Here is a 20176-nt window from a genome sequence, read left to right as displayed (position 1 = left end):
GCTGCGGTGCCGCACGGTGCCGGTCCGGAGATGATCTATCTCTGCGCGGTGCCGGCGATCGGTGCCGGGACCGCGACCGGTGCCGATGACCTCGTCGGTGCCGGGAGTCAGATCTGGACCTCGACGAGGACCTGGAGTATGCCCGGTGCCGGGAGCGACCCCTCGACGTCGAGCGCCGACCGTAGCGGTGCCGAGAACTACGTCTCGACGTTGATCGGTGCCGACGATCATAGCGGTGCCGAGACGTAGAACGGTGCCGCGAAGTAGATCTTGGCCGCGAGTACGACCGGTGCCGAGACGATATTCGGCGCCGGGACTGCGAGCGGCGTGGGGACCTGCTTCGGGACCTGGACCGGTGCCGAGGTTCCAGCCCTTGTGATGGTGGGCGCATCAAAGCAGGTTTCCCCCTCGACTGGACCGGGCGAGTCAACGGTGCAGTCGGTGCCGGTGGCTGAGGCGGTGCCGGCTCCGTGAGAGCTATTAAGTCTCTCGCCGCCGCGAAGGTCTCTGGAGTCGACGGGAGGCACTGTATCACCGCCGGCCTGGGGGGAGACGCTATTTGCACCGGACTCAACGGCCTCGGCGCCGGAGTCGACGGTGCCGGAGGCAACTGTTTCCGTTGCTCCACCGGTGGACGCGGCTCTACCCCCGACACTGGGGGAGCTGGCGTCTTCGGCACTGATGTCCCCGTCTTATGGGCTTTTTTATGCCCTGGGGATAAGGACCGGCGCCGAGGCACTTGCTGTGTCTGCGGTGCCGACGAGGTCCGGTGCCGGGGAGGCTTGTCTGACGCCACTCGCGTGGTCGTCGCAGCCGGTGCCGCCGGGGCACTGCGCACCGAGGTGCTAGGTGCCGGGGCCTTGCTCGTGGAAGGAGCGTCCGGGCTAAGAGCCGCCTCCATCAGAAGTTGCCTGAGCCGAAAGTCCCGCTCCTTCTTCGTTCTCGGACGAAAGGCCTTACAGATTTTACACTTGTCTGTCTGGTGTGACTCTCCCAGGCACTTCAGACAAGATTCGTGCGGGTCGCTCGTGGGCATAGGTTTAGCGCAGGAGGCGCACAGCTTGAAGCCGGGAGCGTTGGGCATGAGCCCGGCCCCGCGGCCGGGGGAGAAAAGGGGGGAGACGACCCCCTTAACCCCCTGGACTATTTAGAACAACTTTAAAACTACTTAACTAACTTACAACAAACTCTAAGACTATAACTATAACTACAACTATGATACAACAAGAAAGCTAGGGAAAGTGGAGAACAGCTAGGCAGCGCTCCACAGTTCCAACGACCGTCAGGGGCGGTAAGAAGGAACTGAGGGGGCGCCGGGTCGGCTGGGGTATATATTCAGCGCCATGAAGGCGCCACTCTAGGGGGCTCCACAGCCGACCCGCCGGTGTTGCTAGGGTAAAAATCTTCCGACGATCGTGCACGCGGCGCGCACACACCTAATGGAATGGATATGAGCAAGCACTCGAAGAAGAACAGGAGGTTGTGAGAAAAACAAAGTATTTCTCACCACATTCTCCTAGTTTAATATTAAATCTTCCATTCAGATTCTCACTTGCACTCCTGAGGGTCAGTTTATTTGCACAGAAATTCTGTAAAGAAAGCCTCAACCTGGTTAAACCTACCCGTATTCCTAAAGTGAAAACAGTATTAAAAATATAATAGTACTTTGGTTCCCTTTCGTCCATTCAATGAGATCCATCAGAGAGCTGGTTTCTCCAATACTTGCAAAGTTCATGGAGTAGCAGATCCAAGAATAAATTCCATTTCTTAGCAATGAAGCAGTCAATTATTTGATCTATTTCACTTGTATTCCTAGCATTTACTTTAAATTGAGGGCCCTAACTGAAAATCTTGTATTAAAAGCAATATCCGTTTCCTTATGCAAAGAAATCTAGTTTCACAATATTTCTGATTTACGAATACTGAATGTAAAATATCACTGCACTCTGATTCACTATATACTTCTGCAGAGCATTAAAGGCTTTTAGGTGCAAACAGCCTATAGCTAAAAGGGTATCATTTTTAAAATAAGCACATAAAAACCAAAATGAGAAATGCAGTTTTAAATCCCTACCTAAACACATTTTTATGAAACCACTGTAAAAGCCTGCTCTCCTTACTTGGTACTGCAGTGCATCAAAGCCTTTAAATACAAACTCAAATAGTGTGTGAAGGTTATCTGGACTGGGAGATGTCACAAAGATGTTGGAGTAACTGTTGAAGAAACAAAACAGGGTTTTAAATCCTTTTATGCAAAGCAGTGTGAATGATTCAGTTTATATTATACGGAGCACGTATGACATTACAAACACTGAAATTTTACATATACGAAGCATCTTAAACCACAAAGAGTTTATAGAAGGCAGATTTATAACTGTAATAGAAAGCAACAATTAAAGTGAAACATTCTTCCTACCACACCTATAGGATACTTCTGTGTGTACCACTACGCCAAAGTATTCAGCAGCACACACTTCTCTACTCCTGCATTCAACACTTACTTCTCCTGAAATGCCCACAAGTAGGAATCCTAAGTGTTTTCAAATTTAGTTTTCCCAGTGGGGTCTCCAGTGCATACTCTCTGTTCCACCTCATCTTTTTGACTGTAAGCTGTATGGTCCAATGGCCATCTTCATTTTGTACCTATCAGCAATTTGTCCGTGATCAATAATAAATCATCATCTAACCTTAAGTTCTTTTTACTGTTAACAAGAATTACACTATCTACCCTTCTATGAACGGACCCAAATCAGTGACTAAAGCAAATTATTTAATTGATTGTAATATCCCCATCACTATATCAGGATGAGAATGACTACTTAAAAATTACTATTTCGGACATATATTACGTGCATTTATTTCTAAAACAAGCAAATCAATATTCTCAGATATCTAATAAAACTCGAGCTCACATACAAAGGACAGTGAACTTCATTATATGAATGGATGTGACTTTAGTTAGATACAGCAATAGTACAATTCTCTCTCCACATGAAAGTAGATAAAAGATAAATCTCAATATTTAAATTAAGATGTACAGACAAGTCACTTGAGAATTATGTTCCTGTGTTACTAATTCTAGCGAAATCCATCACTTCTTGATGACTGATACTTGAAAAATGAAATAATTGTGAAATATGATCATTTCTGCATGTTATGAATCTACAACCCTATCCACATTAAGCCACCATGCCAAAAGAAAAAAAGTACATTCAAAAAATTAAAACGGTAAGCCCTTCCATTTCCTGGGACACCTGCTCCAATGTACACAAGTATTACGTTGTTTACCTAGTAGAGCCCTGATCCTATGAATACTTATGAATATCTTAACTTTGAGCCCATGAATAGTCCCATGCTACATACAGATCCAAGCACGCTGTCAGAATTCACCACACTTATATCCTCAACTTCTATTGCTCATTGGTTTCACTACACAACTGATAACTGATTTTTAGTTGCCTATTTTATTTTTTTAAATGTGATTATTCTGACTTTTAAAGATTTAAAATTTCCTGTTCGTATAAAAATGGAAAGATTTGGAAATCAATACAACTATCCATCAAAATGCATAAAAAGGATTGCGTAATATATGTATATTACTGACACACAAATGCACCTCAAATCCTTCTCAGCCTTCGCATTATTTACAAATGCAAATAAAAGCCTGGACAACTGAGGTTAAGCTTACCCAAAAGCCACGGCTCCAGCTATAGCCAATCCTAAGGCAGCAGATTTACCACGTCCCCTGGCAGCTGTTAAAGCCACGGTGCTCCTCAGAGTCTTCTCAGAAATGGCTTCAATAAATTTCAAAAGTGCTTTTGCCTGGTGAATAGGAAACAAACACAGGAGCAGTGTCTAATGGAGAAATAAAGCCATGTCCACATTTACTGAATGGTATCACTAGTGGGAGCTGACACATCCCTTTTTCCAGGCATTGGGGGGCAGGACGGGAAACGATGAGGAAGAGAGACATTAAAACCAGCCAAATACCTTTTTTTTTTTTTTACTGCTTGATACTTAATACCACAATCTCTGAGCATACTTGGACCCTGAGCTCTCAAAATGGGACTGGGCAAGACAGAGAACGGTAGTTATAGTTATATTGTGGATTTCAAGAGCATGTTTTACTTGAGAACTTTAAATCACTTTATACCAGGAGATTTTCATAAGCACTTTACTGTCATTTGTACTTAAGTCCCCTTGGAAGTCCCAGAACCCCTCCGTAAGGTAGGAAAGTATCTGATCTATTGTGCAGATGGGGGATGGCAGGAACAGTGAGGTTTAGAGACTTGCCCAAGGTCACACACCAGGTCAATGGGAAGAATCTTAAATCCCAGTCTCAGCTCTACCCACTAAGTGTACTCCCTGACCAAACCAACCCTACAAATTGGACATCATAAGAAAGCAAGGGACAAAGTAGGACCTGTTTTAACTTTAGAGACACATACACCCTTTAATCTGTGGAAGGGTGAAGACAATAGCAGCAAAAGTAATAAGTATTTGCCTTTTACAAAGCATCTTTCACTCAGAAGGATCTCACAGCCCTTCTCAAATCACATGCTTGCAAAGTTACTTTTCGCAAGGAGAACTGTACACAACCAGCACTCTGTACCACACGAGGGATGGGGACGTTTTGAACAAGGGCACCAAGACAAGCCCTTGCTCAATTGAAAGAGTTGGGAATCTATCATCCATGGACTGGACTTGGAGTTTAAGTTGTTAAATGTAAGACACAAAATAAGTTACGTAATAGCTCAGCTACCTTCAGAGATGGTAAAATGGGCTAAGTCAACTCATGCCACTATTTGAACATGTGGCTCAGTTGCCCACTTAACGCAAATCTGATGCTTTGAGAGCCCTATGCCATTTCCTCTCAGTAAGTGAACTTGCTAGTACAACTCCTCAGCCTCTTTCCATTCTAACCCTTCCTTTCATTAGGGAAAGTCAAGCTGCTTGAAGAGGCCTCTCACACCTGCCTTTGAGCTGCCCCGTCATGTTAACTCTTCCAAGCAAGCCAAGGGAGAGTTGCTTTCCTGTAGGAGGCAGCACTGGCTCGTGAACTTTTCATTCAGAGGAACAGTATGGGACAAAAACATGAATGGTTGGGGCATCTGTCAAGAGAACAGCATTCCCAGTTTAACACCATGCCAACCTGATCCAGAGTTTTACAGCTATCCACCAGCACTCCTACAGGTTGCGTATCCTGCAAACTCTCCTTCAATTCCTTCAGCTCCAGATCCTGAGGTCTGAGGCTATCCTCCTAGAAGCAAGAGAAGAATTTAACAAAGCAGGATTAATAAGGGACCTTTCAGCACAGCTGCTACCTCCACACCTGTCATATCTTTATATGGCAGGAAGAGAAGTTCTATTACAAATTTAATAAGCTATACTGGGATCAGGCTTGTAGATGGGGCATACATTTGGGTCCAGCATATAATACATCCTTCAGAATGAGGGACAGGTGAGGTGTGAATCCAGTCCTCTCTGGACTTGGATTAAAAGAATGATCAACCCAGCCTCAGTTCTAGACTATTGAGAACTGGTACAATAGGCTGTATTAACTCAGAAGAGGAGATTATTGCTAGATATCTTTCTAAAGTTTTTTTTGGTAAGTCATCTTCAGTCTATGGATCAGAACTTCTCAGGACTCAAATAACTCAAAGGTCTGTTGTAAATAGTGATATACAAGTTTAGAGCACCTTCTGTTCCCCGTGCTTCCAAAACTTTGCAGATTATACACAGACATTTCTTTCATCAGTGAAATGCAGTAAGTGCATAACAGCAATATTATTCAACAGTTTAGGAGAAGCATCCAACATACTGCAGGGAATTTTGGTGACCAAAATTACCCAGACAGCAATATTCTCAGGACAGAGAGCTAAACCCCGATATGTTGGTAAAACATGCCAAAAGATATTCAGCCATCATAAGTGATCAACCTCTCATCTGACAGCTGGCATTGCCAGCAGCACAATGCTTCCTATCAAATTGCTAGAGAATTTTTTCAGCAATGATTCAAAAGAGCACCCACTGCTGAATCACTGACACTGCTCTCTACAGCGCCCAGATAGATACTGCTTGCCAGATATAAGAAGCAGTTGAATCTTCAAGTCCAGAATTTAGAATTGGCTCTGCTCTCCTTTAGTCTGAGGTTAGAATAATACTTGCTATTTAGTGGGGGAAGAACCACCTCATCTTTATCAAACTTTAAAATACTGTTTGCATCTTTGCCTTGGAAAAGGCTTTGAATCAAATATGTAATATACACTTACCTGAGACTGTGGAGGAACTGGTGTTATGTTTGCAATGTGACTAGAGACTGGCAGGATGTTGAGCTGATCATCAATCACTATGCAGTTCTTACAAGAGGCCAGAGACAGAATGAATCTGCATGATCAGACAAAGCCAGCTCAAATACAGCACTGGTGACACAGAGCTTATTTACCCTGGCTCCCTTTCTCTCCAGATGCTGCACTTACAATCTGGTCCTGCTTTTACACAGTTTTATAGCTGGGCTGAGACAAGTTAGTTACTCAGCCCACTTTTACTTAATATTCCTAGTGTGCCCTGTTATTATAACATCTGAATGTTCTATAAACCAGAGACATTCACCTCCATTCCACCAATTTAAGGTGATCTTTCAAGAAAGCCTCAGAATAGGACATGACAATTAATTTGAAAATATCAGTGTAAACAGGCAATTCTTGACCCCAAGGAAGTAGTTACATGTACCCATCACTGTAAAATTCTAAAATTACACTCATACTGGTTGTTGATTCCGTTTTATCCATGAGACCACACATCCACCAGCTACATGCTAAATAACATTCTATATTCTTCCCGGGGGAAAGATGGTGCTAGTTATATATCCTAATAGCAATGAAGACTGTTTATTCAGTACAGTAAGGCAGATTTCTTGGCTTTTACAAGAGACTGATCTAATGCCATAAAGAGAAGCTAGGCATCAACAATTTCATATTTTTAAGCTGTGGAAGTGCTCTGCGAGTCTCATCAAGAGCTGCAACACTGGGAGAATGTAATTCTGATATTTGTGCTTCTAAAGAGCCCTTCGTCAAAGAATCTCAAAGCGCTTCACAAACATTAACTCATTAAGCTCCACAATAGCCCTTGTAAGATATGCAAAGGTTTTATATATATATATATATATATATACACACACATACACACACACACACACACACGTACACCCCTCCCCCACCGGCAAAGTGCAGCCACTTCTGTGATAAGAAGGCACATACATTATTCTAAGTTAACAGGACATTGTGCCAATCCTGAAACAAGACACTGCTGTGGATGCCTTTCTTGCAAATGTAGACTTGTTAACTTAGGTTTTCAAGATCCTAACAACCCACCTTTCGTTAAACCTCCCTACTATGTCCTGATGTGCCTCTGTTCTGTAGCGTGAGTGAACATCCTGAAATAACAAGACAAAGATCACTCAGTCTCACAAGTTTGAAACATGAAGGAATCTCTGGGCTAGAGCACAGTTTATATGGAATATAATTCATATGAACTATCAAACATCCCTTTGTCCCCATCCATTCTTGACTATGCCTCTCCTTTCCCTGGCATAAAACTTCCTTTTCCTGTATACCATGCATCTCCCCAACCCTCCAAATTCCTCTTTAAAAATACCACCTTTTCACCCTTCCCCACACTAATTTCCACGCCAGCCGTATCTACTCCCTGAACTTTATGTGATTGCATCATACTGTCTAATTTATGGCCCAGTCATGCAGGGGCTGAATACCCCATGGTGAATGCCTCATCAGTGAAGCTAGAAAAAAAAACTGGTTCTCCAATTCAAGTGCTGACTCAATTACTACTAGTGAAACTCCCTAGCTGAAAAATGAATATATTCAGCATAAATAGGTTACACTTCAGAGATATTATCAGTAGTGAAGTTGCTCCTACTTAACACTAGGTATGAATTTGGCAAATTGAGCTCTTCTTTCCAAGTTAATAAAATTCTAGCGAATGTGCCTCCCCCCTGCCAAAAAGGGTAAAATTGTACATTCCATTTGCCTGTATAGTGCCCAGACCGAGATCATTAATACTTTGTGACACTGAGGACCCAGAGAAGAATCAAACCCCTATTCTATATCTAAAGAATTAAGTTGTTAATTATGCGTCCTCACCTTTGATCCCTCAGTCTAGGAGAAATTCAAGTCACCTTATTAAGCAGAACTGCCTAATGGTAGACACAGACACACACACACACAATGGCAGAGAAAGAACAGTAAGGTCGGGTGGGCACTTAAATGATGACTCAGCATAGAATATAAAGCTGAAGAGAAATGCACTATGTCTGGAGACTCTGGACCACCACTGTGTGGGAAAGGATCAGAGGTGCTTGTTAATCAAACATACCATGGTCATTGTATACAGCTGCTTCAGTGAGTTCATAGTTCTGAGGAGAATCACCACAATTCCACCTCCTTCCACTGTTTCAACAGTTCTAGCCAGCAGGTTTGGCGTCAAGGCTTCAAAATCCTAGCAAATAAAAACACAGTAACAAACAAATTCAAGGTTGTCGTGAGTCTTCCAAGACAACTGGCATCGACTAACAGGAATCAAACTGCCATAAAACATATTTCTGGAGGTATGCAGTGTAGTTGTAGCTGTGTCAGTCCAAGGAAATGAGAGAGAGAGAAGGTGGGTGAGGTAATTCTTTTACTGGACCAACTTCTGTTGGTGAGAGTGCCAAGCTTGTCTTTCACCAACGGAAGTGGGTCCAATAAGAGATATTACCTCACCCACCTTCTCTCTCTCTAATATTTCTGGAAGGCAAGCTTCTATAACATTAGTGTTTTCTTGCTTCTAATTACAATTCTGCCAACAAATCCACTGTGCTCACAAAAAGCCATGCAAAATACCTTGAGCCATCATCACTGAAAAATACTAGCAAGACAAAGATTTCTCCTGTAAGGCATTTAAATTGCTAGAAAGGCAGTAAATGGTCCAGGGGAAAGAAGACTCTCATTCTAGTGTAATTTTTTTTTTTTTTTACGCTAAATGATAAATTTGTTACCTGGAGTACACACATGCCAAAGGTGTTACCAAGAATTTTATGGGTCTCATTGTAATAGCAGTAGCGAATGTTTGTAGCTGCTATAAACAACTCAAAAGGGTCATCCTGCTTTAGGTTTAAAGTTCCACTTTTAATCTTCTTTTGTAGTTGTCTCATTCGCTTTTTACGGTGGCTAGAAAAAAAAAAAAACGATTATAGTTGTCATGGGAAGAGGGCTGGGCTGAGGAGGCTGTTTGAGATCTGGTTCAGATTTAAAAGAGGGTTCCAGAGTTCAGGCTCTAGAGTAAACTGGGGTAATGTCTGGGTTACACAGTGCTGAACTCATCAACTGTTCCTAAGAGATTTCAGCCCAAAATCACAGAAATCAAATAGGATCAACTGATCTTGAAAAATGTCAGTTGTCTTATATCCAAATCTGAAAGAAATTCCCCAAACAGGCACCCTTTTGATTCTGAACCCAAATTTGTAGGTACAGATTCAGATACCCCTAAAGTCGAGGATTTTGACATGAGGGCCTACAGTCTGCCTCCAGTTTTAAGGACTTGTCTAAACTACAGATGCTACAGCACTGCAGCTGTGCCATGGTAGTGCCATAGTCTAGACACTTGCTACAGTGATGGAAGGGGTTTTTCCCATGCTGTAGTTAATCCATCCCAAAAGGCAGCAGCTAGGTCAATGGAAGAGTTCTTCTGTCAACCTAACAGTACATATACTGGGGCTTAAGTCACACCTCTGAGTAACACAGCTGGGTCAGCCTATGCTTAGGTACAGACCATGCCTAAATGTTACTGAAGTTGTGTGTGTGTGTGGGGGGGGGGGGGTGGAGGAAGAAACTAAGGTAGAGAGGGTCACCAGGTCACAGACTCTGCGTTGGAGCTGTGATTAGAACTCAGCAGTTCCTGGCTCCCAGCTCCATACTTCTGCCACACTATTCAAGTCAAAACAAACAGTTCTATTACACTGAAACTTTTGTACAATCACCACAGGATTTAGCCTAGTGTCTCCACTCGATTGAATCATGCGACCTACATACAGCTGACCTGACAAGAAGCTACCTTAGATCAGCTTCACAAGTTAGAGTGCAATTAGACTCCCAACAAAGAGTGAAAGACAAAAACTTCTTACCTGCTAAAGCCCAGCTCCTTCTTGTAACACCACAGGACTGAGGGTCTGGCCTTCACAGTTGCTTTAGATAGCATGTGATGGAGTATAACCACCTACCAAAAGGCACAAAACAAAGGCACATTAACCAACAGCTGCATTGAGAAGAGACAATCATGAAGTGAAATTTTTTTAGATCCCAAGTGGAAAATATCAGATTTTAGAAATAGACTTATATTGCACAAGTGCTCAGTATCAACAGGAGTTAGGAGATGGCACAACTCACATCCAGCACCTTGTATTACCCCCCAGAACATCAGCACATGAACCCCATGCAAGGCATGCTACAGATTATAACGGTGGAGCAGAACTGCTGGGAAAGGGGATCCTTTCTAAAGTCTGGATGGGCAGTGCAAAACCCATCAAGCTATTAAAGCAGATCTGTGCAAGGTGAGGGCTACCAACTCTTTGCTTCAATTATTCCTTCCTCTATAGTTCCACTTTGCCATATTTTTAAAACATATCTGACACAGAATAAAGCATTCTGCATACAAAGCAGATGAATCTCAAACATCACAAGCTTTGTATGTATGCTGAATGTCTAGCTACACACTGCATAAAGGAGGAAAGGATGGGTAACTAGTTACTAGACAAATTGGTGTCTCCTTCCAAATAACTTGTTTGTAACGGCTTGGTGTACAAACTGTGTGTACAAGCTGTCAATTCGGGCTGCCATTTTTTTTTTTTTTAAATCAGTGGAGTTATACCAGTATAACTACATCCACATTAGGGGTTGTATCACTATAAAGTGCTTTATACTGGTATGGTTTATTCTCCTTTCTCTAGAAGAATAAGCTATAAATGAGTCTACACTGCAGAGACGGTTTGTACCACCTGAATTATATTAGTGCAGTATAATATAGTAGCAGCATATTTAAAACAATACAACTTTTGTGTTTAGACAAGGCCTTCACTGTCTATTGCACAGGCAGACTTTTAAACAAAGGTAACTTTTCCCCATGTCTCTTGAAACCTGCATCAGCAGACGATAGCAGCATTACAGAGGCAGCACATTCAACCCCTATGTAGTAGATGGGGGTGTCTGAATTTGGGCAGTGCTAGTCATTCTCTCTCACTAGAACAACCACTGACAGTCCAAAGGGGAAGATGTATGGGAGATGTCTTTCCATACAATGTTGCCTCTACAAATTACTCCAGTAGGATTTCTACTGTGGTGAGCCTTGAAGGGTAACTGGATAGGTAACACCTGGCTTGAGTCACAAAGGTGACACAATTTGTAGGAGAACATTAGGATAATTTTACCACTTTAAATTAAATGAAGGAAACTCTCACCAGCCTGCAGGGGAGTAGAGAATCTTTTTCCTTTAAGAAGAGTTCAGATTCTTCTTTATTTTACCTGCTTTATTTCATCTTTCCTGAACTTTTTTAAAAATAGCAGATGATGCTTAATAGTTACATCCTTCCAAGCATTATTGATATTCCTTGTGTTTCTATTATTTCACGGTTTGTACTAATATAAATATCACACTCTACAGCATTTACATCCTTATTAGGTACAACACATAGTATATACACAGAAAAACTTCTCTAAAAATGAACAATATACTAACTCAATTACAGAATGTCTACTTGTCAGATAAGATTCTCATCTCTGCTGCTCTAGAAATTAGTTTCCTTCCTTATGAAAGATGCAAGTTATTTATACCTCAACCTATTTATCACTGTGGGTCACATCCACACAATATGTATACTACTGTATGGCCCTGAGGATGTCACATGGGCCACAGCTGTGTGCTGATTGGGCCGTGGGTTGAGAACCACCACTCTAGACTCAGACTGTACATTAACTAAAAAGAGCCATTGAAAATATCTGGTCCGAGGCTGATAGTTACCTGATCCTTGCCATGGTCTCCAACTAGAACAAACAATGTCCTGTGTCGCTCAGCCACTCCATTCTCAATTAGCACTCGAATGCGATTGTCTACCTTCTTGCGCTGCATGGTTAGTAAAAATGCCTGAAAAGTTTTTTCAAAAGTTAGCCAGTCTCCGACCTACAACAGCATGTTTCAGTTTAGGATGTACAGCGGTGTCAAGAACATAAGATGCCCAGAGTTTTTATGACATGGTTGAGATTTTTACATCAGATATTCTTGGCTTTTTTCAGTCTGACACTATCTTCCAACAATCACAATCACATATTTGATTTTTTTTTTTTTAAGTATCTGATTTAAAAAAAGTAATTTGACAACTTCTCCGGGAGATTGTTTACATTAGAATGACTTTTAAAGAAACATTTAACACAGTGCAATAACTCAGAATGGTTTGTCATACAATTAAAAAGCAGACAGCATTTTTCCAACATGGGGTTTCACTTGTAAATAGATAACTTTAACGAGCAAGGCAGCACCTTCCTTCCAATTGCCCAACCCTTAAGTTAACAGTACTGGATGTATTTGTATTGTTCCAACAAAGTCACTAAGATAATGAAATATTAGATCTTACAATCACCTTATTCTGATTACCATGTTGCTTTTTTCTCCTCCACTCTCATCACAAGATTTAAGCAGCTGTTATTTCACAACGCACTAGTTACAGATTAAGGACTTACTCCAGTGGGAAGCAGGATTCCAAATTCTCAGAGAGGAAATGGCTATTAAAGTTGCATTAGGTTCACAGAATCACTTTCTGGCTCCTGAGGTTACCAAAAGGGTAACTTTGGTAATATTTTGGGAAGGATGAAAGGTGTAATCAAACTGTCATTTTATGTTTAGGTACTTCATTGGGTGACACAGGACCAGCTCTAGGCAGCAGCAAACCAAGCACATGCTTGGGGCGGCACAATTCCAGGGGCAGCATTCCGGGAGGTGTTTTTTGTTTTTGCTTGAGGCAGCAAAAAACCTAGAGCCGGCCTTGGGGTGACAAAACTAAAATCAATGAAGTATGCTGCTGGAAAAACTGAGATTTCACTTCCAATGGTATACAGCTCCAACGTTTTTTGAGATGCTGGACTTGCCCTGTCGCCGACCATTAGTCTAGCAGTGCTTTTTGAACACTACTGCAGGACAGTGTAATAAGCAATGGATCAATATTTATTCCATGCTTTAACTATGTGTAGTCACATACACACACACACAGACCATGACTGTTAGCTAATCATATCCAGATGGATGACAGTTCTTGCATGTTCATTTCCAAAACTTAGACCTCTAGTCAGTGAGCTAAAGGATTATATTAACTCCAATGAAGAGCAGCACTGAGGTAGTTCAGCCAATACACAATACATTGTTTTGATGGGCTGCAAAAAGCTTCCCAGACCCATTGAATCTACCTGAAATTGTAAAGATTGTATCCTTTGTTCTCCAAGCGTATGCACGCACAGCACATCAGATCCTTACAAGATTCTCTGAAGCAGAAGTGACAGAAAAGGGCTATTTGATCACCTAGTCCAGTGGTTCTCAAACTTTTGTATTGGTGAACCCTTTCACATAGCAAGCCTGAGCGAGACTCCCCCCCCCCTTACAAATTAAAAACATGTTTTTTATATTTAACATTATAAATGCTGGAGCCGAAGCAAGGTTTGGGGGTGGAGGCTGACAGCTCACAACCCCCATGTAATAACCGCATGACACCCTGAGAGGTCATGACCCCGTTTGAGAACCCATGACCTAGTCCATCCTCTGCCTGTTCGGGCTGCTCACTGCTGTAAATTTCATATTCCAAGGTGACTAAAAACCTCCATAAAACCAGAATATTTTCTTCAGAAAACAAAACAAAACAAAACCGATGTCAGGTGCCCTCCGACACAACCACTGTTGTGACTGCAAAACTACACAGGCCCTCTGATCCGCATGTAAAGCAGGAAAAAAAAAACCGAGGAAGGGGAGCTGTACGGGAATGAATTCAGGAATATCCCGACTTTGACATGGGACTGCGGCTGGTTGGGAAGAACGAATGTGGGAAGGGGGAGAAAGAAAGACTAAGACTGATAGGGAAAACAGGAACATTGAGAAAAACTGAGGAGGAAGGAAGAAAAAACTGGAGAAGCATGGGGCGGGGGGAGAGTCAAGAAAATAAACAGGCTTGTGAAAGCGTTGGGGGAGGATCTAAAGGGCTGGGCGGTGAATTAAAACACACGCACAGATCATGGCCGCCAGGCTAACTAATGCGAGCCACATGGCAGAAACGTCTTACATTTTCATTTTCAAAACTCTAGCGGACAGGAGAAAAAAAAAACGGCTCCAGGAGCAAACCCACCCACGCCTCCCAAATCCGCAGCCCCACTGCCCAGCGCCCCGCCACGTGACGTGACAAACCAGCGCTGACAACGGGGCTCGGAGACGGACGGATGGGGCATTATTAACACCACCATCACACCCACCCCGCGCCTCACCTAGCCCGGCGGCGATTGCTCCGCAGCTCCCGTCCCTGCAGAGCCCCGGCCTCTGGCGGCGCGGCGCACTCACCCACGTGGATGACCGGCTGGGAGACAGGCGGCCCGGGGAAGAAGGACCAGGCAGGGGAAGGCTACGCTACGTTGCGCGGCGAGCGGAGCATGCTCAGTAACTTCTGCTGACGCCTCTGCCCGAAGTCCGCCCTCACTTAGTACCGCCTCCCGGCTGCTGCTCGCGGGGCTACAGGGCAGCATCGGGGCGGGAGCACTGAAGGCGCAGGAGGGGCAAACAGCTGGCGGCAGGGGAAGGAGCGGGAGGCGGATTAAGTAGAAAGGGCGCAACCCACGCTGGGAATCCCGCTGCTACAGAGAGACGCAGCGCTACGCCGCAGTTTCTAGGCTATTTCAATGGCTGCAGAGCAGAGTAGGAGAGGTGGACACAGCAATTAAAACCCAGGACTGGCCCGTCAGCTGAGCCCAGCTAGGGCTAAGAGGCCGCGGTTTAATTACAGTGTAGACATCCAGGCTCTAGGACCCTGCAAGGTGGGAGAGTCCCAGAGCTCATGCTGCATCTACCAGCAGTTAAACAGGCAGCTGTAGTTTAATAGCAGTATAGACAGACATACCCTAACTGTATGTAAGAGGGCAGTTGTAGTGCTACCACTGTTATGAAGTGAAGAGGGAAAGGATAGTGTAGTTGAACCGGTTAGACACGCATAATGAATGCCCTAGAGATATGACACATTGCCTTTTTGGTACACAGTTGCAGGTAGTAGTTACATAGTGTGCTGCTGTTTAAAAGTAGGGCCGTGGCATATATGAACACGCTAATGGTCAAGAGTAGCAGAAATTTTTTTTATTTTTTATGAGAGGGATTGCAGAATGCTTAGGCCCAACCCAGGATCACTAGACCAGGGAGGGCAAGAGCCTTGTACCCCTTACCCCAAGGGGAGCCTAAAACGATGCCTTTTAAGTCCACATATGTATTTCCTTTCAATTTAGTTGAATATCCTCTTATTGTATTATGATGAGAAAAAGTAAACAAGAAGGAAGGTATGTAAGTGGCAGGGATTTGTAAGAGAGCTGGCTTCATGGAGCATGCTTAAGCATTACCTCACCTCCATTTTTGTCCTCCTGTTGTAACAATTTCCACAGCTTGGCCCTGATTCGCAAGTGTCAGGAGGTTCTAAAAAATTTAGATCAAGTACAGCTAACCCATGGGGGGGGGGGGGGGGGAGGGGAAGGGAAGAAACAGATTAAGAAACATACAAGATGCACTTGAGCGTTTTTTAGTTTTTTTGACTCCTGGCAGCTTTTTGAATGTAGAATTAGCCCAGAAAACCAATGAAGAAGCTTAGACGTACATGAAAAAAAATGAGCAAGAAATATTTAAACTACACCACTATTTCACAAGTGCAAGGGTAGGCATAATTCAGAAGACATTCCACTAATTCCAGCATCCCTTTTTAACATCAGTGATCCTTCAACTAGACCCAGATTCATAGATGACAAAAACAACCACCACCATAGGGACACCAACTAGGGCAAGTTAAAGGTAAATGTTTTCCAATTCACAACAGAAGGTTGTTTACAAAAGAAAATTTGAGAAAATATACAAACTAGCTCATAGATTCCAGGAAAGTGGACTAGTGTTCTGTGCAAATTAAGGGGTGTTGGTAAGCAACCTTATTGGTGTTGGTTTTGGGAAATGGCTATATAGCCACATAACTCAAACTCACAAGAAAAGCCATGTTCATACTGAAAATACAAGGAAGAGAATTGGAACTATGAGTGAAAACTGAGTATGCAACTGACCAGACTTCACCATCATTGCCCACACTGAAGAGAGAACACTTGCAAGTTGTATTCGAAAGAACTGTGGCATTGTTCTTCATTTAGCTGAACAGAACTACCATTTCATGGATCCATGGAAAAACTTACCAAGTGTGGAAATGGAAACCTCTTAGGCCAAGTTGAGTAAGTGGCTAAATTTGAGCCTGTGATGAAAGAACATATAAGATCATTTTTCACTAAAGAAACACTATTACTTAAGCCCTACCCTAAAAAATATTTTGTATTGATCTCAAAAAGGTAACAGATACAATTATTAACATAAACAAGATGAAGAATCCTTTATTTTGAATTGCACATTTGAGATAAGTCACAAGAAACAAATGTCTGTCAGTTTGAGATCCAAGAGAGGTACCACCATTGAAGAGCACTTCCTATAGTTTCTGAATGTGCAGGAGACTACCAGAAAGGCTCCATCATGTGAGATATTTTAGGAGTTATCTAGACATGGTGTGACATATGCTATATACAGGGGACAAGGATATGGTAATGGATCTAACATGAGAGGACAGCATCAGGGTGTGCAAGCTCATTTAATTCAAAAGAACAAAAAAAGGCATTTTTCTTCTGTGAGGATGCCATTCCTTAAATCTAGTGTTGAGTGACACAGCAAACTTCTTAAACTGGTCAAAACTTTTTTTCAGTGTTCTTTAATGAATGTACACTATATTTGCAGCTTCAACCAGAAGGTGGAGAGTTTAGAAATCCAATTTGAAAACATTAAGGTCTCCTCAACACAAGCTGAGCGCGCAAACTTTAAAGTGGCAGTACTCTGCAGTTTCAGATGGAGTCCGCAATCAGCGCTGCTGAAATTAAGAGAAATGACAAGAGATAATGGGGAATATGGAGAAGCCAGATCACTGGTGGATGAACACTCATTTAAGTTCATTATCTCATTTGTGGTTTGGCACAACTTAATGTTTAAAATTATTATAGTAGGCAAATAATGTCAGAGCACACTGCTTGGTCTTGATGTCAGCAAATTACTTGAAGCTACTCAGCCAAATACAGAATTATCATGAAAATGGAGTTGAAGAGGTGTTAATTGCTAAACATATAGAAGAAATGTCAGTGCCTGCAAAACTAACTGAAACATGTCCACAGAAAATAAATTGTCCAGGTACAAAGCAGAGGATCAAGTTATTGGCGATGCAGAAGAGATTTCAATTTAACTTCTTCACTACTGTGATAGACACTGGCAAAGCTGCTCTCATGAGCTTGGGAGAATATTTTGAATTATTGCAAGAACACATGGATGTGGTTGGATTTGTGTATGATGTGAAAAACATTGCAAACTTTTTTCTAACAAGTGAATTGAACAAATTGTGCATTAACCTGTAATCAGCTCTGACAAGTTCTGAGGACAGTATTGGGAATGTAGATGTGTGCAAACTGGTACATGAACTCCAGAGTCTTTCTGCTGTTTTGCTGAAGTCCGTGGATGCACTTGAGTCACTTCAGTTCATTTTCAGCATGGGTCTGCCCCTGATGTACCCAAACACATGCATTGTTCCATGAGTGTTTCTCACAGCTCCAGTGTCCATGGCATTTGCAGAAAGAAGTTTCTCAAAGCTTAAGTTAATAAAAACTTATGAGGTCTATTGTTTCTCAAGAACATTTAGTAGGACTGGCTACACTGTCCACAGAAAGTGACATTTGCAAGACACTTCAAGGATGTGACAGAAGAATTCATCAGTAAGCACTCCATTACTCAGAATGAACAAGGTAAGAAAAACAGACTTTTTTCCAGTCACTACCCACTGAAAAGAGCAGGGCCAGCTCTGGCTTTTTTGCCACCCCAAGCAAAAAAAACCATAACAAAAAAACAAAAAAAAACCACGCCTGCGGCACAGCCGGAGAAAAAAACCTGCGGGGCGGCCGGAGCCAGGGGGACTCCCTGCACTGCAGACGTGCTCAACTAGCGGGGGAAGGAGCAGGGGGAGAGAGAGAGAGAGAGAGAGAGAGAGAAAAGGGGGCAGCCAGGGCTTCAGCGGGGTGCTCGCCTCATGGCCCTGACCGCCACACCACCTGCCGGGAGGGCTCCACGCCGCTCCAGTCAGCGGGGAGGGAAGGACGCGGGCTGCCCTGCCAGGCTTGCTACAGACCTGGCACCGGCTGGGGCAGACAGAGTGTGCAGCCCGCTCCTAGCAGGGCGCTCCCCTCCTCCACCCCCTACAGGGCAGCCGGAGCGATGAACCAAAATAAAATAAATAAAGTGGCCGTGCCGCCCTCCAATTGGGCGGAATGCCGACCCAAGCACGAGGTTGCTCGGCTAGTGCCTGGAGCCGGCCGAGGAAAAGAGTAAAATGTAACAGGCAATTTATTTATCTTTGAAGGTGTTTGCAGCCAATTACTAATTGTGGATTTCTGTAAGTCAGTATGTGCATGCTTTGATTAAACTGGTAATGGGATATTAATGAAAAGGGGCCCCCCTCAGGATACAGAAAGGGGTAGAAACCAGGGTTAAGAGACACTGCCAGCAGGGAAAAACCCCAGGATAAGAAGGGGCAAAGGGGATAAAGGGTATCATACATGGGCAAAGCCCTCTGCAGAATTTACAAAAATAGAGGTTGGGTGGCAGAGGTGATCCCCTCGTGCACAGTACATCTCAGCACCTGCTTCCCAGGGCTGTGATCTTAAAGGCACAGTAAGTTCCACTGCCTAGACTAGGTAACTAGCTCTTCCCTATCTGAAAGGATATATTGAACTGCTAATGGAGACTTGAGTCAGTGAAATATTTTACATACTTCCTACCAAAATAAAATATACAAACACATACTTTTTAGTGTTTAAATGAATGCATAAAGTCTCGTAGCACTTCACAAATTTGTCTTATCTGTTCTGATTTGCTGAAATAGGACTCCATTTATCTTTAACATTATGCATGTGTATGCCATTGTAGCGATTTAATTTATTTTAATAGCTAACAAAATATTAATGATTGTAAGTAGTTTTAGCAATGAGTATGACTAGTGCAACATGCCATCTTATAATTTGCAATTTCTAATACAAATTTTTTTTTTTTTAAACATTGCTGGTTTATTCTTTTGGATCATGCGACTACAAGGCTGACTGATTTCCTGGGTGTGTCAAAACTTCTTCAGTTTCATTTGATCCGGCACTGGGAATTGCATTTCTCAGCTGTTATTTTGCCTCTCACTCCATTATGTTACGCTTTTTCACATTTCGCTCCTTGTGTGTAGAACTTGGTTTCCAAATATTCACAAAAGGTAGTATACTCTCTCATATGAAATTTCTCAAATGCAAATTTCTTTAACTTTTAATGAAAGTAGATCTACAACCACCAGACTTCAAAAATCATGAATTATATAACTAAAAATTACATGAAATTAGTTTTTTAATTTGCCTTTTTTTCCCTGAGCCTTTAGATTATACTAGGCTGAGAACTACAGAAGTATTTAGGCTCCTAACTTCCCTTGATTTCAACAGAAGTTAGGAGCCTAAATACTTTTGTGGATCTGGGCCTAACTTCATTCTTTTGCTGTTACCACTCCCACAGTATCCATATATAGCAGAACCCCATTTATCCGATCTAACTGGGACCAGGGCCAGATCGGATACTGGTCTGTATGCTGCTCATTGGCTGCATAGAACTGGCAGGTCATAGGATGCAGGGTCTTTCAGATATTAAATTGCATTTATACTTAAAATATATGGCTTACGTGGATAATTACTTTAAAAAAATAGATGCTGTAGTTGCCATAAAATGCAGGTGTTTTACACGTTAACTCAGAGGATAC

The 20176-nt window shown here is 42.7% G+C and overlaps 1 protein-coding gene across 5 annotated transcripts in view; it reads right to left on the bottom strand.

Moving 5' to 3' along the window:
* The window catches only part of NAT10 (N-acetyltransferase 10), a 40232-nt gene extending 25433 nt beyond the window's left edge, over positions 1 to 14799 (bottom strand). The window contains exons 1-11 of one of the 5 annotated variants that reach the window (XM_005304548.5): positions 14638 to 14753; positions 13503 to 13577; positions 12067 to 12189; positions 10178 to 10269; positions 9053 to 9224; positions 8392 to 8514; positions 7374 to 7435; positions 6273 to 6387; positions 5153 to 5260; positions 3689 to 3822; positions 2121 to 2214 (exon numbers count right to left, since the gene is read on the bottom strand). In XM_005304548.5, the coding sequence (XP_005304605.2) occupies positions 2121 to 2214; positions 3689 to 3822; positions 5153 to 5260; positions 6273 to 6387; positions 7374 to 7435; positions 8392 to 8514; positions 9053 to 9224; positions 10178 to 10269; positions 12067 to 12174 (1008 nt within the window). In that variant the 5' untranslated portion in view covers positions 12175 to 12189; positions 13503 to 13577; positions 14638 to 14753. Of the gene's footprint in view, positions 1 to 2120; positions 2215 to 3688; positions 3823 to 5152; positions 5261 to 6272; positions 6388 to 7373; positions 7436 to 8391; positions 8515 to 9052; positions 9225 to 10177; positions 10270 to 12066; positions 12190 to 13502; positions 13578 to 14365 lie in introns of all 5 variants that reach the window. The other 4 variants (XM_005304550.5, XM_065592683.1, XM_005304549.5 and 1 more) reach the window with 4 other exon arrangements.
* Between the last annotated feature and the right edge of the window lie 5377 nt (positions 14800 to 20176).

The sequence above is a fragment of the Chrysemys picta genome, chromosome 4 (genome assembly GCF_011386835.1).
Source record: "Chrysemys picta bellii isolate R12L10 chromosome 4, ASM1138683v2, whole genome shotgun sequence".
Lineage (NCBI taxonomy): Eukaryota > Metazoa > Chordata > Testudines > Emydidae > Chrysemys > Chrysemys picta.
Note: the sequence above shows the minus strand (reverse complement) of the source record. Positions and strands in the feature narration are given on the sequence as shown.